The sequence below is a fragment of the Ornithorhynchus anatinus genome, chromosome 3 (genome assembly GCF_004115215.2).
Source record: "Ornithorhynchus anatinus isolate Pmale09 chromosome 3, mOrnAna1.pri.v4, whole genome shotgun sequence".
Classification (NCBI taxonomy): domain Eukaryota; kingdom Metazoa; phylum Chordata; class Mammalia; order Monotremata; family Ornithorhynchidae; genus Ornithorhynchus; species Ornithorhynchus anatinus.
The window spans coordinates 71,027,334-71,048,874 of record NC_041730.1 but is presented as its reverse complement, the minus strand read 5'-3'; the positions used below and the strand labels follow the sequence as shown (position 1 = coordinate 71,048,874).

General features: G+C 38.9%; 1 protein-coding gene across 2 annotated transcripts in view; it reads right to left on the bottom strand.

The window, feature by feature from the left end:
• The window catches only part of WDR7 (WD repeat domain 7), a 447,173-nt gene that overhangs the window by 235,715 nt on the left and 189,917 nt on the right, over window positions 1-21,541 (bottom strand). For both annotated transcript variants that reach the window (XM_029059993.1, XM_029059994.1), the window contains one exon: window positions 20,238-20,351. In XM_029059993.1, the coding sequence (XP_028915826.1) occupies window positions 20,238-20,351 (114 nt within the window). The remainder of the gene's footprint in view (window positions 1-20,237; window positions 20,352-21,541) is intronic.

The following is a 21,541-nucleotide window of genomic DNA, read 5'->3' as shown; positions in this document are numbered from 1 at the left end:
ACTGTATTTATTGAGTGCTTACTGTGTACAGAGCACTGTATTAAGTGCTTGGAAAGTACAATTCAGCAATAGAGAAAATCTCTGCCCACACCAGACTTGCAGTCTAGAAGGGGGAATATTTATGAATATTTTAGGTAAGCTGATTTAATATTTTAGGTGAGATGATCTGGACGATGAGGAGTCATGAGGAGTTTGATACAGAGGACACAGAAGTCCGAAGTCCTGGGTTCTAATCCCAGCTCTGCCACTTGCCTGCTGTGTGACCTAATCACAATTTCTCTGAGGCCAAAATCACTTGTATAAACTCTGGGGAACACAAGTCACCCCAAGAAATGTGGACTAGTGGAAAGAGCTTGGGCCTGGGAGTCATAGGATCCAAGTTTTAATCCTGACTGCCATTTGTCTACTGTGCAACTTTGGAAGAGTCACTTAACTTCTCTGTGCCTCAGCTACCTCATCTATAAAATGGGGATAATAATAATAATAATAATAATGTTGGTATTTGTTAAGCACTTACTAAGTGCCGAGCACTGTTCTAAGCGCTGGGGTAGACATAGGGGGATCAGGTTGTCCCACGTGGGGCTCACAGTCTTAATCCCCATTTTACAGATGAGGGAACTGAGGCACAGAGAAGTTAAGTGACTTGCCCACAGTCACACAGCCGACAAGTGGCAGAGCTAAGGCTGTGAAGCCCATGTGGGTCATGGACTGTGTCCAATCGGATTAGCCTGTATCTACCCTGATACAGTCCTGGCAGGTAGTAAATGCTTAGCAAATAACAGTAAGAACAAACAAACAAACAAATCCAGGAGAGGGTTTTGCAGAATGATGACAGGAATGTCAAGTGATTCTTCGAGAAGATGGTTCAAGCAGCAGTGTGTAGCACAGATTGGAGAGTCTGAGGGAGGGATATCAATGAAATGGATGATAGAGCGGTTTGGCCACAATATGACCAGAGCTTATTCCAAATTGGAAGCTGTCTGGGTGAAGAGGAGCAGATCTGGGAGATGTTTTGTAGGAAGAAGCAGCGTGGCTTAGTGGAAAGAACATGGGCTTGGGAGTCAGAGGACATGGGTTCTAGTCCTTGCTCCACCACTTCTCTGCTGTGTTACCTTGGGCAAGTTACTTAACTTCTCTGTTAAGTGGCAGAGTCAGAATTAGAACCTGCGACCTCTGACTCCCAAGCCCTTTCCACTAAGCCACGCTGCTTCTCCAATAGAGTTAGCAGGCCTAATCCCTTCCCCCTCAAGGATCTCGTAATCTAGCAGTGGAGATGTACACGGAAATAAATTACAGGTAATGGGAATTCAATCGACCGTAAGGATTTACCCAAAAGTACTACTGGGTTGGGTGGGTATCAAAGTGCTTAGTAACTATGGACTTAAGCAAACAGGTGATACCAGAGGTTGGCAAAACAGGATAGGGAGATGAGAAATTATTCAGGGAAGGCCTTCTAGAGAAGATATGATTTTAGTAGGACTTTGAAGAAGGAAAGAGTGGTGGTCTACCTATATAAAGGGGGTGGGAAGGGGGTGAGCAAGGCGTCAATGACAAGATGGATGAGATCAAAGCCCATTAAGCATGTTGTTGTTACAAGAGTGAAATGTGTAGGCTGGGTTGTAGCGGACGAGGAGCAATGGCAGACAGTAGCAGCAGCAGGACAGATGACAAGTATCATGGCCAAGAGGATAGAGCATGGGCCTGGGAGTCAGAAGGTTATAGGTTCTAATCCTGACTCCACTATTTGTCTGCTGTGTGAGCTTGGGCAAGTCACTTCACTTCTCAGTGCCTCAGTTACCTCATCTGTAAAATGGGGATTGAGACTGAACCCTACATGGGGCAGGGACTGTGTCCAACCAGATTTGTCTATACCCACCTCCATGCTTAGTATAGTGCATGGCACATTGTAAGCACTTAAATACAATAATTAGTACTATTATTAATATTAGGAGGAAGAGATTTGAATGAATATCTCAAAGTTGGCTGCACGGGGAGAGGATCAAGGATACATGGCAGGGAGACAGCTGACTGAGAGCCTTGTTGCCAATGGCAAGGAGTTTCTCAAACGCAGGAGATGGTTGGACAACGATTGGAGGTTTTTGTGGAGTGGAGGAGAGATAAACACAGAATGATTCTTTTAGAAAAATGATAAGGTAGCAGAGTGAAGTAAAGAGAGGGGAGAGGCTGAAGACAGGAAGGTCAGTGAGGAGGGGGATGGAGTAGTTGAGATCAGACACGAGAAGTGCTTGAACCAGTGGGGTGACAATTTGGATGAAGAGGGAGGGGTGGAGCAGAGAGAGAGAGAATCAAACAACGTATTTATTGAGCACTTACTATGTGCAGAGCACTGTGTATTACGCCCTTGGGAAAGTACAATAAAAGAATTAACGGACATGTTTCCCACCCATCTGACTTCCAATCCCAATCAAATGCCAAGTCCAGTGGTCTGTACTCCATCCTAATCCTTCTCAACCTCTCAGCTGCCTTTAACTCTTTCCATCATCCCCTTCTCAACATTATCCAACCTTGGTTTCACTCACACTGTCTTCTCCAGTTTCTCCTCCTATCTCTCTTGCTGCTCAGTCTCTTTCCTCCTCTGCCTCCCATCCCCTAACTGTGGGTGTCCCTCAGGGTTCAGTTTTGGGTTCCCTTCTATTTTCCATCTACACCCACTCCCTTGAATAACTCATTCACTCATACAGCTTCAACTATCATCTCTATGCTGATGACACCCAAATCTACATCTACATATCTCTTCCTCTCTGCAGTCTCACATTACTTACATCTCTACTTGGATGTCCTCCCATCACCTCAAACTTAATATGGCTAAAACTGAACTTTCTTCCTACCCAAACCCTGTCCTCCTACTCAGTTTTCCATCACTGTTGATGGCACCGCCACCCTCCTTGTCTCACAAGTCCATAACCGTGGCATTATCCTTGAATCTTTTCTCTCGTTCAACCCACATATTCAAGTCAACACTAAATCCTGTCAGTTCTACCTTCATAACATCACTAAAATCTGCCCCTTCTTCTCCCTCTAAACTGCTACCATGTAAATGCAAGCATTTATCCTATCCCACCCTGATTTTTGTATCAGCCTCGTTGCTGACCTCCCTGCCTCCTGTCTCTCCTTACCCCAGTCCATACTCCACTTTGCTGCCTGAATCATTTTCCTTCAAATAAGTTCAGACCATGTTTCCCTACGCCTCATGAAACTTCAGTGGCTGCCCATCCACCTCTGCATCAAATAAAAACACCTCACCATTGGCTTTAAATCACTCAATCCCCTTGCCCATTCCTACCTCACCTCGTTACTATCCTACTACAACCCAGCCCAAACACTTGTTCCTCTAGTGGTAATCTTTTCACTTTACCTAGATCTTGTCTGTCTCACCGCCGACCTCTTGCCCACATCCTACCTCTGGCCTGGAATGCCCTCCCTCCTCATATCAGACAGATAATTCCTCTCTCCCACTTCAAAGCTATATTGAAGGCACATCTTCTCCAAGCAGCCTTCCTTGATTAAGCTTCCTCTCCTCTTCTCCCACTCCCTTCTGCATCACCCTGACTTGGATCCCTGACAGAGGATCATCATTCATCCTCTGTCTCATCTGCACAGCACATACGTTTATATGTGTAATTTATCTATTCATGTATATTAATGTCTGTCTCCTCCTCTAGACTGTGAACTCATTGTGGGCAGGGATTGTATCCGTTTGCTGTTGTATTGTACCCTCCCGAGCACTCAGCACAATGCTTGGCACACAGTAAGCACTCAATAAATATGATTAAATGAATTTTCAATATGATCCAAGCATGAGTGTGTAACATACATCTAAGAGAGGTGAATGACACAATAGTCTAGCCACACTATGACACAGAGTTTATACTAGAGTGGTAGCTGTTTCGATGGAGAGGAGAGGGGAGAATCCAAGATATATTTTAGGAAGAACCAGCAGGTGCAGTAGAATGAATATGAAAGTTGAAAGACAGCAAGAGTTGAAGATGGTACTACAGCAGTGGGCTTCTGGTTTAGGGAGGAAAATTGTGAGCGGGCATGGGTTAGAAGGAAAGATGAGCCATTTTTAGACATATTCATTTGGAGGCAAGAGAAGTGGGATTGTAGACTGGATTAGAGCACAGGGCTAGAAAGACAGATTTGGGAATCACTCACAAATAATGTTGTCCTCATTATATATATATATATCTATTTATATCAAGTTGAAGCTTATAACTAGGCTTTGAAGGTGAGGAGAGAAGAGGCATTGTCTGAAATATATATGGATGGGGAGGGAGAGAGGACATGGACAAGGGGTCAGTTGTGAAATAGGTGAGATCAAAGTACAGCAAGTTGGTGTTAGAGGAGCTAAGTGTGCAGACTGGTTTATAGTTGGAAATCAGCAAGGTAATTTAGGAGGGGACAATCAGATTGAGTGCTTTAAAGTGGATGGGAAGGAGTTTCTGTTAGATGTGGAGGTGGATGGGCAACCACATGAGGGTTCTTGAGGTGTGGGGAAACATGGAATGAGTTTTTTTGTTTGGTTGGTTTTTTTTGTTAGAAAAATGATCTGGGGAGCACAGTGAAGTATGGTCAAGAGTGGGGAGAGGCTGAAAGCAGGAAGGTCAGCAAGGAGGTTGATGGAGTAATGAAAGTGGGATAACAGTACTTCCATCAGTGTAATAGTAGTTTGGATGGAAAAGAAAGGGGACATTTTAATGATGCTGTGAAAGTTGAACCAATAGGATTTGGTGACAGAATACGTGTTTGAATGAGAGAGATGAGTCTAGGATAATGCCAAGGTTATGGGTTTGTGAGACACGTTGGATGGTCATGCTATCTGCAGTGATGGGAAAGACTTGGAAGAGGACGGAGTTTAAGTGGGAAGATGAAGCATTCCTCTTTGAAAATGTTAAGTTTGAGACATTAGTAAGACAGAGATGTCCTGAAGGCAAGAGGAAATGTGAGACTGCAGAGGAGAGAGGTCAGGGCTAGAGATGTAGATTTGGAAATCATCCACATAGAGGTGGGAGTTGAAGCCATGCGAGCAAATGAGTTCTTCAAGGGAGTGGTTGTAACTGGAGAATAGAAAGGAAACCCAGAACCGAGATTTGAGGGATTCCCACAGTTAGAGAGAGGATGGCAAGTAAACAACAAGCTGTTTCCCCTACCTGTAATTTATTTTAAAGTTTGTCTCCCAACAAGACTGTAAACTCCATGTGGGCAGGAATCGAGTTTATCGACTCTTTTGAATCATATTCTCCCAAGTAATATTTTCTATATAAGGTCTCAATAAACACCATTTATTGTTTAAAATAGTGATCTTAAACTTCCCTGTTTCTGAAGAAGTCTTAATTCCATTCCATGGGACAGCAAGGAGATTTAAATATACCCAAAACATCTCTCCTGTTGTTTGCAAGATCACTGACTGGCACATCTACTTGAAGTTATACATTTTTCAAAATGAGGAATATTAAGCTAAACACAGGTGATTAAATAATACTTTATATGCTTTGTTGGATTTCTGTTGAAATCTAACTAGGCCTATTTCAGAAAATAAACTATCTTCTAGACTTAAAAATCAACTTCAAGAGATTAGCAGAATTAAAAATCTAAGAAGAATTTCTTTAGCCTTAGGCACTTTTTGTAGCCATAAAAATATGCAAGGAGGAAGGGTGAAAGTCAACATGGAATCTTTTATAGACAGGTCAAAAGTCAGTTTCCTAATTAGGTAATTTCATATCCATTTACTGTACATTTTTATGATGCTAAGCACTTTATTCTATTTTTTTCTAGCTGAGCTGAGCCTCCCATTAAGGCCAACTCGTCCTGGAGATGAACCAGGCTGTTGGAATGGATCCACCTCACAAAGGAAGAGAAAATGTATCTGTAAGAACAGACTGACACCTAGTTGTGATGGCTTTAAATTAAATTTCTTGGAGACATATGTATTAGTCTAAAGGTAATCAAAATTTTCATTGATCTGTGAGGAGTCTTGATATACAGAAAAGGCTTTGAACATTCTAGTGTGGGAGATAAGGTAACTGAAGGAAAAACTGCGGAATATTTGAAATGTGCATTCATAACTGCAAGAAAAATTGGAAAGAAAAAGGAATATCTGGAGTTCTTAGCTAAAGACTACAGTTAAAATGTAACTGGACCACAAGAGATATAGTGGGATAGCACACATAATTGAAATGTTGATATGAGAGAAATCAATTCCTTAGGGAAAATGATAAAAAAAAATCAAGGTGATGTTTTCATGTTCATTAAGGATATAAATGCATGTTTAGAGGTCTAAGAATAGTAAAATTCAACAATTGAAACGTGTGAGGCGTAATAGGGAGAAGGAGAAGATGGTTGATGCTTTTAAAGTCAATTAGCCAAATAACTTGGGGGTCAGGATTTATATTTTAACTAGTTACATATCTGACAGTAAACAACTTTAGCCAGAAGCAGGTGATCACACTGATTTTTTTGGTCACTGGGATCAATTTCCTGATGCAGAAAACAAAGGAATTAGCTATAGCACATGTCATGATGCCCCAGCCAGGAGATGGCCATTCTGCTTTCCCAGTAACCGTTGCTGTGCCCCTCCATGTCGTCCTGGGACTTTGGGCAAGAGACCGTGTTTAATTCCTAACTGGGTAATATTTTCCAGTGCTTAGTACAGTGCTTCACACAAGAGAGGGACTTAATATATACTACTATGCGATCCTTAATACAGAAAAATGAAGATACCTTGCTGGAAGTGACCATATTAACGTAAGAGCATTAGAAATACTTTTACTGGGTCAGAACTATGCTGCAATCCACAAGAGCAATCAGTTGTTAAAAACTGTGCAATTTCAAAATGCTCAATGAGCGGTCTTGTTGGGAGTGGGAAGAGAGTTATAGACAATGACTATGGGGGAGAAAAAATTCCAGTAGGCCAAGGGACAAATTTTCTGCATTTTATGGTAGTCAGGGGGTGTCAAGGATATTAACAATAATAATAATAATAATAATGTTGGTATTTGTTAAGCGCTTACCATGTGCAGAGCACTGTTCTAAGTGCTGGGGTAGATACAGGGTAATCTGGTTGTCCCATGTGAGGCTCCCAGTTAATCCCCATTTTACAGATGAGGTAACTGAGGCACAGAGAGGTTAAGTGACTTGCCCAAAGTCACACAGCTGACAAGTAAGTTCTTGGAGTTCTTTGGTAGAATTTTGGAGGAAGCCTCATCCCTTAGATGTGGGCCTGAGAGCAGTTGGCTGCTTTGCTCTGAGTTTTGACCTGGGATATGCGGTGAGGCATCTTGTCTTAATGATCCTTGTTGGAAAAAATGAATTATGGCAGCATGGCTGGTGGATAGGGCAGAGGCCTGGGAGTTAGAAGGATCTGAGTTATAATCCCACCTCCACCACTTGACTGATGTGTGAACCTTGGGCAAGTTACTTAACTTCTCTGTGCCTCAGTTCCCTCAACTGTAAAAAAGGGATTAAGACTATAAGCCTCATGTTGGATAGGGACTGTATCAAACCTGATTATTTTGTATCTACCTCAGCGCTTAGTACAGTGCCTGGCACATAGTAATCACTTAAATACAATTAAAAAAATAAGGGACTGGCATGTTATTTTGTGGTCTTTTGTTCAGGTATAAAGCTTCCATTTGAATTTCCTCTTACATTCTTTTTCAAATGAGAAGCTGCATGGTCTACTAATCCCACCTCTGCCATTTGCCGGAAGTATGATTCTGAGCAAGTCTTTGGCAAGTCATGACTCAATTACCTCAACTGTAAAATGGAGAGCCAATATCTGTTCTCCCTATTTAAACAGTGAGCTCATTGTGGTACAGGAGATGCCTCCGATCTGATATCTTGTGACTACCCCAGGGCTTAGTATGGTGCTTTTCACATAGTTAGTGCTTAATAACATTATTAATAATAATTTTATCTCTGATTAAAATATTCATTGTTAGCAGAAATGTATAATCCTTCATTCTTTTTGAATGTTTGGATTGGTGAAGGGCTCCTCTTTCCTTCTTATCCTCAGTAGTTTAGCAAGTTTTTGGCTCCTGTCTTCCAACCCAAGTGAGTCTAATAAGAACCACGGTCTATCCAGCCTGATACTTTATTGCTTAGAATGGCTGCAAGATCTTTAGAAGAATTCTAAGATGGTTGCCTTTCTTGACATTGTTCTTAACATTTACAGAGACACACAAACCATTCCTCAAATATCCCTATTTTTTCTTATGGCAAGCCATTATGGAACCCTCATCCATATCCAAATGTTTCCTGCAACTTGTTGATTGATATGTACCTGGCGCAAAAACTTTTGGTAAAGAGGATCCCAAGGAAGGAGGAGTAGACAATAAGAAACAAAAAGGAGTGGATTGACTTGGTGAGAAAATGAGACGATACAACTGAAGATAAGCTTGAGGAAAAGTAGTCCAAGAAAATTGACAGTTCTTCAACAATGACAAGGTAGAGAAAAGACAGAAGAGTAACTAGATGTCAGTTCAGTTAATCACAAAATTTTGTAAATAGGAAGGAAAAGCTGAAAGCAAAAAGATATCATCTGTAATATGTCCAGTTGTAAAGAAGATCAAAAGAAACATTTACTGCAATTCTGGATAGGATATAATGTTGGGAAGAATGGGAAAAGAAGCAATTAAAGGCAATTAAAAAAACAGTATATTTAACTTAGCTGGGCCTTATTGACATGCATCAGGGATACTTAAGGAATTGGCTGATGCTTCTGCAAAGCCACTATTATTTTTGAGAATTCATGGAAAGAATCCTTGGGGACCGGAAAAGGGCAAATGCTTTGGCCGATTTTAAAAGAGGGGGAGGGCGGGAGAAAGAAAAACCCTACTAATTGCAGACTAATCAGCTTAATATTGATACCTAAAAAGACACAAGGACAAATCATCAAAAATCAATTTGCAACCACCTAGAAGAGCATAAGATACTAGGAAGCACCAACATGGCTCTGAAGAGCAAATAGTGCCAGACAAATTTAATCTCTTTCTATGATAGAGTGACAGACCACAGGGAGAAGCAATAGATATAATCTGTCTAGACTTCAGTGAAGCTTTGATTCTGTCCCAAATGACATTCTCATTGACAGGCTGGGAATGTATGGACTTGATCATAAGGCCCGTTGGCTTGGTGTGAGAATGGCTCAAGGGTCACACCTTAAGGGTGTTCATCAATGGCTCAGTATCAAACAGTTTGGAGGGGGCGGGAGGGAAGGAGAGACTGAATAATATCTCCTAGGGACTGGCCCCAGGGCTAGTTGTATTCAACATCATTAGTGATGAACTAGGTGAACAAATCGAGAGCATACTGATCAGATTTTCAGATCAGCCTTACCTGCGAAGGGATGCCAAATTTCACAAATTTATAAAAAACACAAAGATGGCATTTAAGGGTGATATTTCATAGGGGTAAGAAAACACCAGAAATATAGGAAATTCCAACTGAGAATGAGTACAGCCAAAAAGATGTGTGTCATGGCTGACAAGAAACTGAATAGGATTGTACTATATTGAAATTATTTTTTTTTAAAAACCACAAGGCTGAGATGTATCAACATGAGTATGACATACAAGAGTCAGGAACTAATCTTTCGAATAAACAGCACTAGTCAGACACATCAGAGTTCTCTATAGTGACAATTTTGGTAATAGAAAAGAAGACATTCATTAAACTAAAAATGCATTTTGGCAACAACCTATAAGTAAATACCATCACAGAGTTGTGTTGCCTAGCTGTAAATATGACCTACAATGCAATGATAGACAAGGAAGTGGAAAACTAATCAAGAGAGCCAGCATATCCTTTGGGGCACTACCATCAGAATATGGCAGCCATTTGGTATTAGGATACAGACCAAACTAAAGATCCGGAGAATTGTAGTTCTTAGTTATCTCTCCTGTTTTCCAGAATGGAAAGAACACGGGCCTGGGAAAACCTGGGTTCTAATCTTAGCTCTACAAGACCTTCGACGAGTCACTTTACATTCATGCTCCTCAGTTTTCTCATCTGTAAAATGGGGGTTCAAAATCTGTTCTCCCTCCTACTTATACGGTGAGACATATGTAGAACATATGTCCAACCTGATGATCTTGTTTCTACCTCAGGACAAAGTACAGCATTAGGTGCATAGTAAGTGTTTAACTAGTACCACACTTTTCCTCCTTCTTATTATTATTGTTGTCATAGAAGAACAGTAATCATCTGATCCCTCTAAGTAGTTCCTCAGTGATGTTTACGGTCCATACTTAGTATCAGACAGCAAGATAAGATCACAAAGAATGAAGTTCTACAATGAAGTTCCGTCAATCGTATTTACTGAATATTGACTGTGTGCAGAGCACTGTACTAAGAACGTGGGAGAGTACAACATGACCGATTTAAAAGACACAAGCCCAACCGGCAAGTTGCTTACAGTCCAGAGGAAAGGTCGGACTCCTAATCCTGAAGCTAGGCTCCCATCAGCCCTATCAGGATACCCAGGATATCAGGATAACTGCTGTGTGGAGAGCTTAAATTGGAAAGCAAAAGCAGGAAGAGAGAAAATATTTTAAAGGGAGAAAAACATACCTCCCAACAATGCCGGATCACAGCTGAAAACCGGAAGTCAGCTGCAGAGAATAGATATGCATGGCCAACTGCTATCATGAAAGGAGTGGCATTTTTTGAGGCAAAGAGAGACAAGGAGGCAAAACAAAAACACAACCGGTTGCTGCAAATATGAAACATTACAATAAAACAGAGAAAGCCTTGTTGTGTGTACAACGTGGTCAAGACTGCAGGTCCCACTTAATTTTTTCAGTCATTCATTTATTCATTCTATCGTATTTTAAGGTTTTTTACTGTATGCAGAACACTGCTTGGAAAGTACAATTTGCCAACAGGTAGAGACAATCCCTACCCATCAACGGGCTCACAGTCTAGAAGGGGGCCCATTTACTCATTACCCATTTTCACACATTTACTTCACTTCACCATCAACTCTAAGTTCTTTGAATATGAAGGCCAATTACATATAGTCAGTCAGCCAGTCACATTTACTGAGTGCTTATTGTGTGCACTAAGCATTTGGCAGCGTACAGTATAGCAATAAACAGATACATTCCCTGCCCACAGCGAGCTTACAGCCTAGAGGGGGAATAGCAGTTAAGGTAGTGAACTAAGTTTGTACAATATGCACAGCACTGTACTAAGCACTGGGCAGAAGTTCCAGAATATTACCTCAGACATGAAACTCTACCTATAGGGAGTTCACAAACTATACCAGGAAAATGAATGGAGAACTCACTTTCACAGAGAAAGAATAACAGGGTATACTTATCTTTTTATTGCTATTCACTCATTCTCCCGTACCTATTAATCTATTTCCTTACTTTCATCTATGGAATTTATGTCAACCTACGTCTGTCATCTACCCCATTATATTGTAACTCCTTGAGAGCTTGAGGCCCTTGAGGGATCAGTGAGTCTTTAACATCTTCTGCATATTCCCTAATCGATCCAGTGATCAATCAGTTGTATGAATTGAGCACCTGGTCTGTGCACAGCACTGTCCTAAATACTTAGGGGAGAACAAAAAAGGACAAAAGACAAAATTCCTGCACTCGAAAAGCTTACAAGTTTATCGGATACACAGACGCAAAATATTGTCAGTGATACAGCCATAGTAAGCAACAGATACTGCTGAGAACAAATGCCAATTTTTGCTAACGTTTTCTTAAACTATCTCAATTATCATCAGTATTTTGAATGGCTACTACATGTAGAGAACCATAATAATAGTAATAGCATTTATTACATGCTTGCTGTGTACAGAGCACTGTATTAAATAAGCACTGGGATAGAATACACAGATGGCAATTAGACATGGTCCTTCTCTACCAGGGGAATCCCAATCTAAAAATTACTAGGTGCTTGGGTACATAGAAAAGAAGTAAAAGAGATTTTAATCTAATGGGAGAAGAAAGCAGGCACAAAGCATATACAATAGGGAACAAAAGTAAAAGGCACATCTGGGAAAAAACCAAAAAACAAAAAAAAACCACCAAATGTAACCCCCCAAAAAGATGGCTAAGGGAAGCGGCATGGCTAATGGAAAGAACACAGGCTTGGGAGTCAGGAAACCTGAGTAAGTCACTTAACTTCTCTGTGCCTCAGTTCCCTGACCTGTTCTTCCTCCTACTTAGAGTATATTAACAGCTGAGGTAGATACAAGATAATCAAGACCCAAATGGGCCTCACAATGTGTGGTACAGAGTAAATGCTTAAATACTGCAATTCTTATTATTATCATTATTACTGGTGTCTAATGGGCTGAGAGGCTCTCTACTTGAAAGCAGATACATGCAATAAAGAGGGGCATGGTCTAAGTCACCTCTGAAAAAATATAGGGAAAAAGCAGAAAGGGTTGAGAGATGACAAATTACAGCGGTTACAGTCCTATAGTCTGCAAGCTCCCTAGAACTATACTATACTACCTCTATTGTACTGTACTTCACCAGGTGTTGTTGAGTAGAGTGCTCTGCAAACAGAAAGTGCTCAATAAATACCATTGATTGATTACCTGACTGCTACGACGGAATTGGGGCTTAGCCTAAAGAAGAAAAGGCTAAAGGTAGCATGGTGTAGTGGATAGGAACGGGCCTGGGAGTCAGAAGAGAAGCAGTGTGGCTAGAGAAGCAGCGTGGCTCAGTGGAAAGAGCACAGGCTTTGGAGTCAGAGGTCATGGGTTCGAATCCAGGCTTTGCCACTTGTCAGCTGTGTGACTGTGGGCAAGTCACTTAACTTCTCTGTGCCTCAGTTACTTCATCTGTAAAATGGGGATTAATACTGTGAGCCCCATGTGGGACAATCTGATTACCCTGTGTCTGCCCCAGCGCTTAGAACAGTGCTCTGCACATAGTAAGCGCTTAACAAATACCAACATTATTATTATTATTAAGGTCATGGGTTCTAATCCTGGCTCTTCCATATGTCTGCTGTGTGACCTTGGGCAAGTCACTTCACTTCTCTGTGCCTCAGTTACCTCATCTGTAAAATGGGGATCAAGACTGTGAGCCCCACATGGGACAGGGACTGTGTTCACCTCGATTTGCCTGCATCCACCCTAGCGCTTACTATAGTGCCTGGCACATAGTAAGTGCTTAATACCATTATTATGATTATTAACTGCCTTTGCATATATACAGGGTGTTTTTTATGGGAAAGATATGAACCAGTTGCTTCCCAGGTCCACAGAATGCCAAGCAGGAGAGAACTGGATGTAAAATATGGAAAACTTCACACTCAGGAAGATAGAACACCAGAATTAGTTTCTATAGGAGGCTGAAGATTCTCCCTCCCTGGAGATATCCTAGGCCACCATCTGTCCTGGTGGGCTTCATTATCCACCTGCCTAGGAGCAGGACATTAGGTGATATTTCTCAAAGTCAACTTACAGCATTGAGATTCAATGATTTTCTAATCACACCTGCATTCAACCACATAGGATACACCACCTTACTCCTAATTATGTTATATACTTAAAATACTAATTTTATTTTCATTTTAAAAAATAGAGCCAAGGCAAATGCCTGTAAAACGATGTAAGACAATATAATTCTCTCAATTTCTGTTCGAAAGAAACAGTACAGACAATACATCAAAACTTTGTTAATATACAATCCCCTAAGACTGTCAATGTATTTAACTAATGTATTTTCCATTACTAGTATTCCTAATTTACAATCAAAGAAAAAGCTAGCAATTTGAGAGGATTTCAATTGATTGTTTTCAAACTTTCAGACTAATTTTTAATCTAAGTACTAAACTAAAAGACTATGCTGAAGAAATTACACCCAACATATTTTGTATATCTTTAAAATTTACAGTCATGAAACATGTAAACACATTTTTTAAAGTGTTCTCAATCATTTTTAATTTCTAAACCTTTATGCCAAGTAGCCTACACTGATTTTATTATACAAAAAAACCAAATTTTTTTCCCTGAACCTGAATTACAATGTAATATGGGGTAAATTCTCCATCTTTCAGCCAGGGAGAATGTGTAAACGTTTTATGAGATAGAGCCCTCAGAAAGCAGTAATGTGCACAAATCAATATTTAGTCTCAGTCTAAAAGTCCTTCTTCAGCTATATCGCTATACACCAGAGATGTTGATTTTCAGTGTACAAGTATGTGTTTAAGTGTAAGTCTTCTATCACTGTTGGAAAAAAAAAGCAGGCAGACATCGAAAACATTAGTTACTGTGCATGCAAATTGTACATATGAAATAATTGTTAGGACCTGAAAATAGTTTATTACTCAGTGCTGATTTTTGCTGGAAAATAATCAATGGCTAGAACAAAAAATACGGCTGTTTTAAGCAATATACCTTAAAAAAGGTCTAGTGATGATAAGAGATCTGTAATGCTGATAAGATTGTACATCTTCAAGTAATGTTGATTTAAAGGTCCATCATACTTTCAAACTGATTTATTAAATGGCATTTCTGTTCTTGAAAGACTGCAGTGTATTAAGGAATAGATATGAAAAATGTGACAAATATTTCTACAAAATTCTGGTTTAAGAATTCCTGTACCTAATAGAACTACACAAGATGAGGGGGAGAAGCTTTAACATCTAGATTTCAGATTGTAAAATCAAGAACAATTAAGCTCAGTATCTCATGTGCGATTCTAAAATGAATATTTAACTTAAAGTTATAAGTGCTATGGATAGAATGTTTCATTATAAATTACTAGTACATGTTTCAGAAAATTTACAATACGGTTTAGAGGTACGGAAAGTAATTTCAAACTAGACTTGCGTAGTATCTAAAATATATGTGATCGTGTCACTCAGACCAATGACATTAAATAAATTATAATACTAATATTCTCTTTCTTCAGGCACGGTCCACTTCTGTAGAAGCAGACCTAGAAGAAGCCGCATTTCTCACGAGTTAATTGTTCAATGAAACTTCCTTCCTTAAAATGATTTGGAAGAATTTTCTAGTTAAGAAATTTCAGTACACATATTCCCACATTCGTTATGCTCAGTGTATTATTGCTTCTTTCTAAGTAGTTGAATCTGTCAACAACGCTGTTGATGTAGTATCAAGCTGTCTGTCTTTGACAATGTCGGTGACTTCTGACCCCTTATCACTGTTATATGGTCAGTTTCATGTTCTTGCTATATTGAAAAAGAGGCGGGCTAAAGCCATTTAGAAAGGCACTGCAGTACTGACCCTCCAAACACTGCGGTAGTATTTCTTAAAGGCATACATACACTTTTCAAAAGGCAAAGATATTAAGAGTCTGAAATATTTTTTTAAAATTCAGGAATACATCACTACCTTCTTTCACAATCAAAATTCTATCCTTCAACACACTACGGTATCACGTAATTAAAAACTTTTAAAAAATATTCATTTCTTAGCAATCATTTCCCCCGCGAACTTCACAACAACTCCCCTTAACTGCTGTATTTTTTTCCAAGTATTACAATTTGCTATTGAATACTAGCTTCCTACTGTAGTCTACTTTTACACCCCTCTACATAATTAGGATATTTTAGAGAACCAGCACAAAAATATGTCTTGTCATTTTATGTTCAAATATTGATTTTCAAGGGCTTATTTACCTGACATTTAATAGTTTACTTCTCCAGAACAAGAACAAAACATTTAAAATAAATATACGTAAACAAAAGCTAATGCGATAATCTAGAAAATACTCACATGAAACAATTTCGCCAAATACACTGTTTTGAAAAAAAGTCACATAATCGTTAAAATCTTACTTTAAATACCTGAAGCATTTCATCAGGTTTTTCGTAAACCACGCTGGGTACTAGGAAAAAAAATATGTTCCTGTAACAGGCTTTTTTAATTCCTCTACCTGAACTAAATAATGCATTTACCCCTAAAAGGATTAACATGAAAGTGATTCTTTGAAAATATTACGTGTATAAATGAAAGTGGTTGGTGAACCTTAGGTTGGACTACAGAAATTCCTGTTGACCAATGCACACTAGCATTACTTTGTAGAGCCGATCAATAGATATTAGCTTTAAAAAGACAGATATAGAAAGAAGCTGCATCATATTTTTAAAATGACAAGGTGAGGCTTCAACTATCTCAATCAAGACTCAATTTTTTCTTCCAGTTTTCCAGCTGTTCTCTTCCAGTTAAGACTATTCACTTCAAATAAATTTAATTAGTTTCAATTGATCTTAGACTACATTTATACAGCTTTATCCATGTACCTCTACCTTTATAACCAATCACTTAATAACTAAGACCTTCAGTTCAGAAGCTGGCTTGTCTATTTGAAATGCGACTGTTGGCTTGTGTCAATTTTAAACAACAATCACCCAAACAACAACTAGGTTTAATGCTATTTTAAAAGGACTTCCTTAGAGTGCCGCATTTCTATTTGATATAATTTTGTGAAGAATAAAAATTACCCTCAAAAGTGCATGTGTGAATACTCCAAATTTCTATAAACTTAAAAAAAAATGCAGTACTACCAATAATTTAATGTGGAGCTGCAGGAGGGATTTTTTTAAAAATTAGCATACATCTGACGCTATCTCTCTTCCTTTATGGAGAAAAAATGACTAGGCCTAAGCTTTTCTGGTGGTAGAGAATATTAGCTAGATTACAAATGTAATGATTGTATATGGCCCATTTTCACATAGTGCACTTGTTTTGTATCATCTGGATACCCCGAAATAAGATTACTGCATTTGATACATGCTTCTCCCAATGTGCCTACCATATTTTTCATAATGTAATTTATATAGGCTTCTAGTCAATAAAAAGAAATATGGTTTTCTTTTAAACCCTCACAAAAATCTATACCCAGCTCAATCAAGTCACACAATCTAAAGGTAACATGAACGATCTATAGACTGCAATATGCTAGTTGCTTTGACAATATGTTAAGGAAGTCTCTTTTAGTTATTTAAATTATTTGGATATTGGACGTTCTTGCCCTAGTACCCATCATGTAAGTTGGCATGAAAAGAATAAATCAATTCACGAAAGACACATACTGTATATGCTTAACATACCCTCTTTAGGGCTTTGGAAGGATTTTCGGTATAAAATAAATATCACTAGAGTGGATTTATTTATATCATTTCTGACTTATTTGGGCAATTAAATAAAAATGGGCAATGGTACAATGTAACTTTATCATGTTCTTTAATGAGACATAATTCATTCCAGAAGGCAAACTGCTTGAAATGTTCTGGCATCACACTGACCCTTCTGTAACCAAAGCATCTAGGAATCAAGCCACTCTTTCTGATGATCGGGAAGACGAATGCTTCGTGGGGGAATTAAGAAACGAACAGGAAAATCAGTAATAAAATAATCAAAACTAAAAACAAAAAACTTGCCTTTTAGCAGAGGTTTAAGCATAAGAACCTACAGTATCGGAAGAACGTTATTTGATAAACCCCTCAAAATACAGCCACAAAACCTGATGCACTGTTTTCACAAATGGACAAGGCTCACATTCTATTTTTTAGTGCACCGTTATCTTTGCCAGACGATTGCCACTAAGCTAGAACACCACTCGATTTAGCAAAACACCAATCATGCCCACTCCTACCCATCACTTTATTCTTATTCCAAAACTATGAATCATTTTTTTTAAAAAAGAATTCTTCAAGTTAGTCAACTATACATCTGCCATATGTGGCAGGCACCAAGTTAACATGTTCTATAATGAAAGCTTTGGATTGCCTAGGGAGATCATTAGGCAACCTCAAATCTGCTCCCCACGGAATAGATTCCCATCCTCTCAGGTATCGAGGATGTAAAGTTGATGTTCAACTGAACTAAGATAATGAATTAAAATAAAGCAGGAACAATTTATGAGCAGTTTGTCATCCGTCATTACCTACTAAATAAATACACTGAATTAACAATAACTAACTCTAAATATGATTTCAAAGCTATAAAGCAAAAGCTAACACCGTCGTTTCAATCTACACAAAGTCAAATGTAAGTAACAGCCTAGTTTTACATTAGTCACGTGAAACACAGAAATGTTTACGCACAAAAAACAATGATAGAATACCCAATGGTCGGCTGTGGATAGTGATATTTTCTGTGCTAATGTGGCTGAAGAGATTAATGAGCATATCCTGTCTATATAGTCATTTTAAAGCACTCATCACTTATTTTCAGGCAGAAGACCTCTCCTCTCCCTTTCTATCCATTGTCTTTCCAATGAATATTCCAGTTTGCACTACATTATAATAATGATAATAATAATGTTGGTATTTATTAAGTGCTTACTATGTGCAGAGCACTGTTCTAAGCGCTGGGGTAGATACAGGGTAAGCAGGTTGTCCCACGTGAGGCTCACAGTTAATCCTCATTTTACAGATGAGGTAACTGAGGCACAGAGAAGTGAAATGACTTGCCCACGGTCACACAGCTGACAAGTGGCAGAGCTGGGAGTCGAACCCATGACCTCTGACTCCGAAGCCCGGGCTCTTTCCACTGAGCCACGCTGTGTGCTTATTGTGTGCAGTACTAAGCGCTTAGGAGCGTAGAATATAACAAAATATACATTCTTTTCCACTGTTCCCAAACAAACTTTTCTCTGCTGCACGGCAAACCCTGCCTTCTCAGTTTGGACAGATCAGGTACCTCACGTCCTTCAAAGCTATTCAAAAAAGGTACTTCCAAATGAAATGCCAACCCATCAGTCAATTTCCTTAGAATTCATGTACACATCTGGAAGTTGCTCTAGTTAACCCCAGCCCAACTGAAAGGTGCTCCCAAAAACTTTCTGCTTTTCAATGCACTCCCATAAATATTGTATTTGAATATTTTTATGTTGATTTTATGTTAGCATATCTAATTTCTGCCCAGAGACCCAGCTTTCTTTGAGGGCAGGGACCGTGTCCAATTACATCTATCCAAGCAGAAGCAATGAGAATGCTTCCCCTCCCAGTCCCACAGCACTTATGTACATATCTGTAATTCATTTACTTAATGTCTGTCTTCCCCTCTAGACTGTAAGTTCATTGCAGGAAGGAAATGTGCCAGTTTGTTATATTGTAGTCTTCCAAGCACTTAGTACGGTGCTCTGCACGCAGTAAGTGCTTAATAAATATGACTGAATGAATGAATGAGAATGGTGACAAATATTTTGGTGATGCTCAATTATTGGTGGATAGTTGGATTTCAATTTAACTTCTGTTTTTGGCCCTGGTGGCTCATGAGGCAGCTGTCTGCTCAGATAGAGCATTTGGGTACATCAGCAGCCCTAAGATGGTAAATGGGTAATGCAAGTAGAAAGATTTTAATATATTTTGAACTCTGTCTTCCAGTGGGGCCATAACTGGTAGGGGCCAGAATGCAAGCAATACTGTGCTAATTCTGTTGTACTGTACTTCTCCAACTACTTAAGATAGTGCTCTGCACAGAGTAAGTGCTCAATAAATACCACTGATTGATCGTGCAAACTACCACTATTAGATTTCAGGTTCTTGGAGAAGTCTCCGACTAAGGCTCACCCATCATTCTTGACAGTGGACTCCATTTTCATCATTATTGGACAATGTTACTTGGGACAATATTCCCCATTATCAATGAAAATCTTCAGCTTATATGCACGGTTTCCCCACTGCAAGTTGGTATAACACCGATCTCCTTTGAGCTTAGCTACGACCAGATGTCTGTAATCATTTGAGGAGACGTCCTTTATTATCTACATATTTGAGTATATGTGCCTTTGGAGCACAGTCATTAGTATAGAGAAGATCTTGAATGCTGGTTTCAAGGTCTTTTTTTTTGATACTTGTCGTCCGCTGAATTTGATAAGTTTCCTAGAATATTAGAAGTGTACTCTAAAACAGATCTGAAAACTCTAATATGCTTTATGAGAACTAGTAAAAGAAAATTTATAGGCATCAGGTCACTCGATCAATTAACCAATTTTAAGAAAATACAGTATAACAATAGTACAGACACATTCTCTGCCCACAGTAGAAATAACTTATACCACAATCTGTTTCATTCTGTAAATGATAAAAATAAACTAGACATGAAACCATCAAGTCTGGCACTACTGGCTAAACCATAAGTACACCTTAACTAGAGATCCATTTCTCTCGTTACAATTTTGTTCTTTTATAGACTATAACCCAGTACATTTTAATAATATGGCATGAAACTCTATCAGCGTTCCATTATAGCACTTCGTGCTTACCTGCTGTGATGTCATCATCGACAAGATCATGCTCTTCTTCCTGAACTTTTACTTCTGAGCTCAAAGCATCCGGACTTGAAGTGGCAGTCTGAATGGATTCTGCTGTCACTCCAGCTAAAACAAATGAATACAGCATGCAATCAACTTTTTTGGAAAAGGGCAATTAAAAACAGTGAATTCTACCATCTGTGAATTTGCTTCCTGGAAAGAGTTCTGTGAAATGAATCTCAATATCACTTTCAATTTAGGCAGAGGAACAAGATTCCAGTGTGCTGGTCCAAAATGAACACTGAAATCAACAGAAAAACTAGTCTGCAGGATGGAGGGCACATAGGCCACTCCAGAGAAGAATATGTTTTTTGTATGCCCTTTATCCATTGAGCAGTTAACTCTGTAGGTTCAGATTAGTCATGATTAGGCTTCGAGGTTAATATGCCATAAAGATGAACACAAGGTCCATTTTTAACTTGAAGCTAACCTTTCCATTAGTACTGCACAAACCTCAACAAAATAATGAATAAATTTAACTCTATAACACAAAAGGGATTTTGATTTATAGTCATATTTATGAATGTTAAAGAAAAGATTCTTGAAATCCTTACAAAATTCCAAGCCAGTGCACACTTCTCTTAATTATTAGGACCAACAGCAAATGGGATTAAATTTTTGCAGTAAGGAATTAGTTTGGACTAATAAATATCCTGACTACAAAACTGAAAAGCAATGCAACATTTCAGAAGGCATGCAGTCATTCTAGAAATAGAAAGGTGGACTAGAAGTGCTTGTCATCACCTTGAGTTCTTTTATGGTTTGTAGAATGAAAAATAAAGTTGCAAATCTGTCTTGATCAGAAGAAACAGAAAAGTGTGGTATGGATATAGAGATCATGAGAACCACTAAAGAAGTAAACCAATTTAGACACAAACTGTCAACCTCATTTTGCTTATTTGGCCAATATTTTGAGGAAAAATTACTATGATAGTGACACTTGCTGGAAAAAAAAAATCTTGATTGGAAAGATAAGTTATCTTTCATTTAACAGCTTGCTACCTATATCAAAAATGTCAGACAGAACCAAAGAAAGTTCAGAGACGAGTTAGTATCAGTAATGTGGCAAAGAGGAGACATGACTTTTGGCCTTTTTCAAATTATTTCATCAGACTGGCAGAAAAACACAACCATAGGTTAAAAAAAAATCTTTACTATTAAAGAGGTGGTGGCTAGCAGTTCCTCAAAAAAATTAGTTCCTATATTTTATCTGGCAGCAGTACTCCTTAACACAAATACCGATTGAGTAGTTTAAG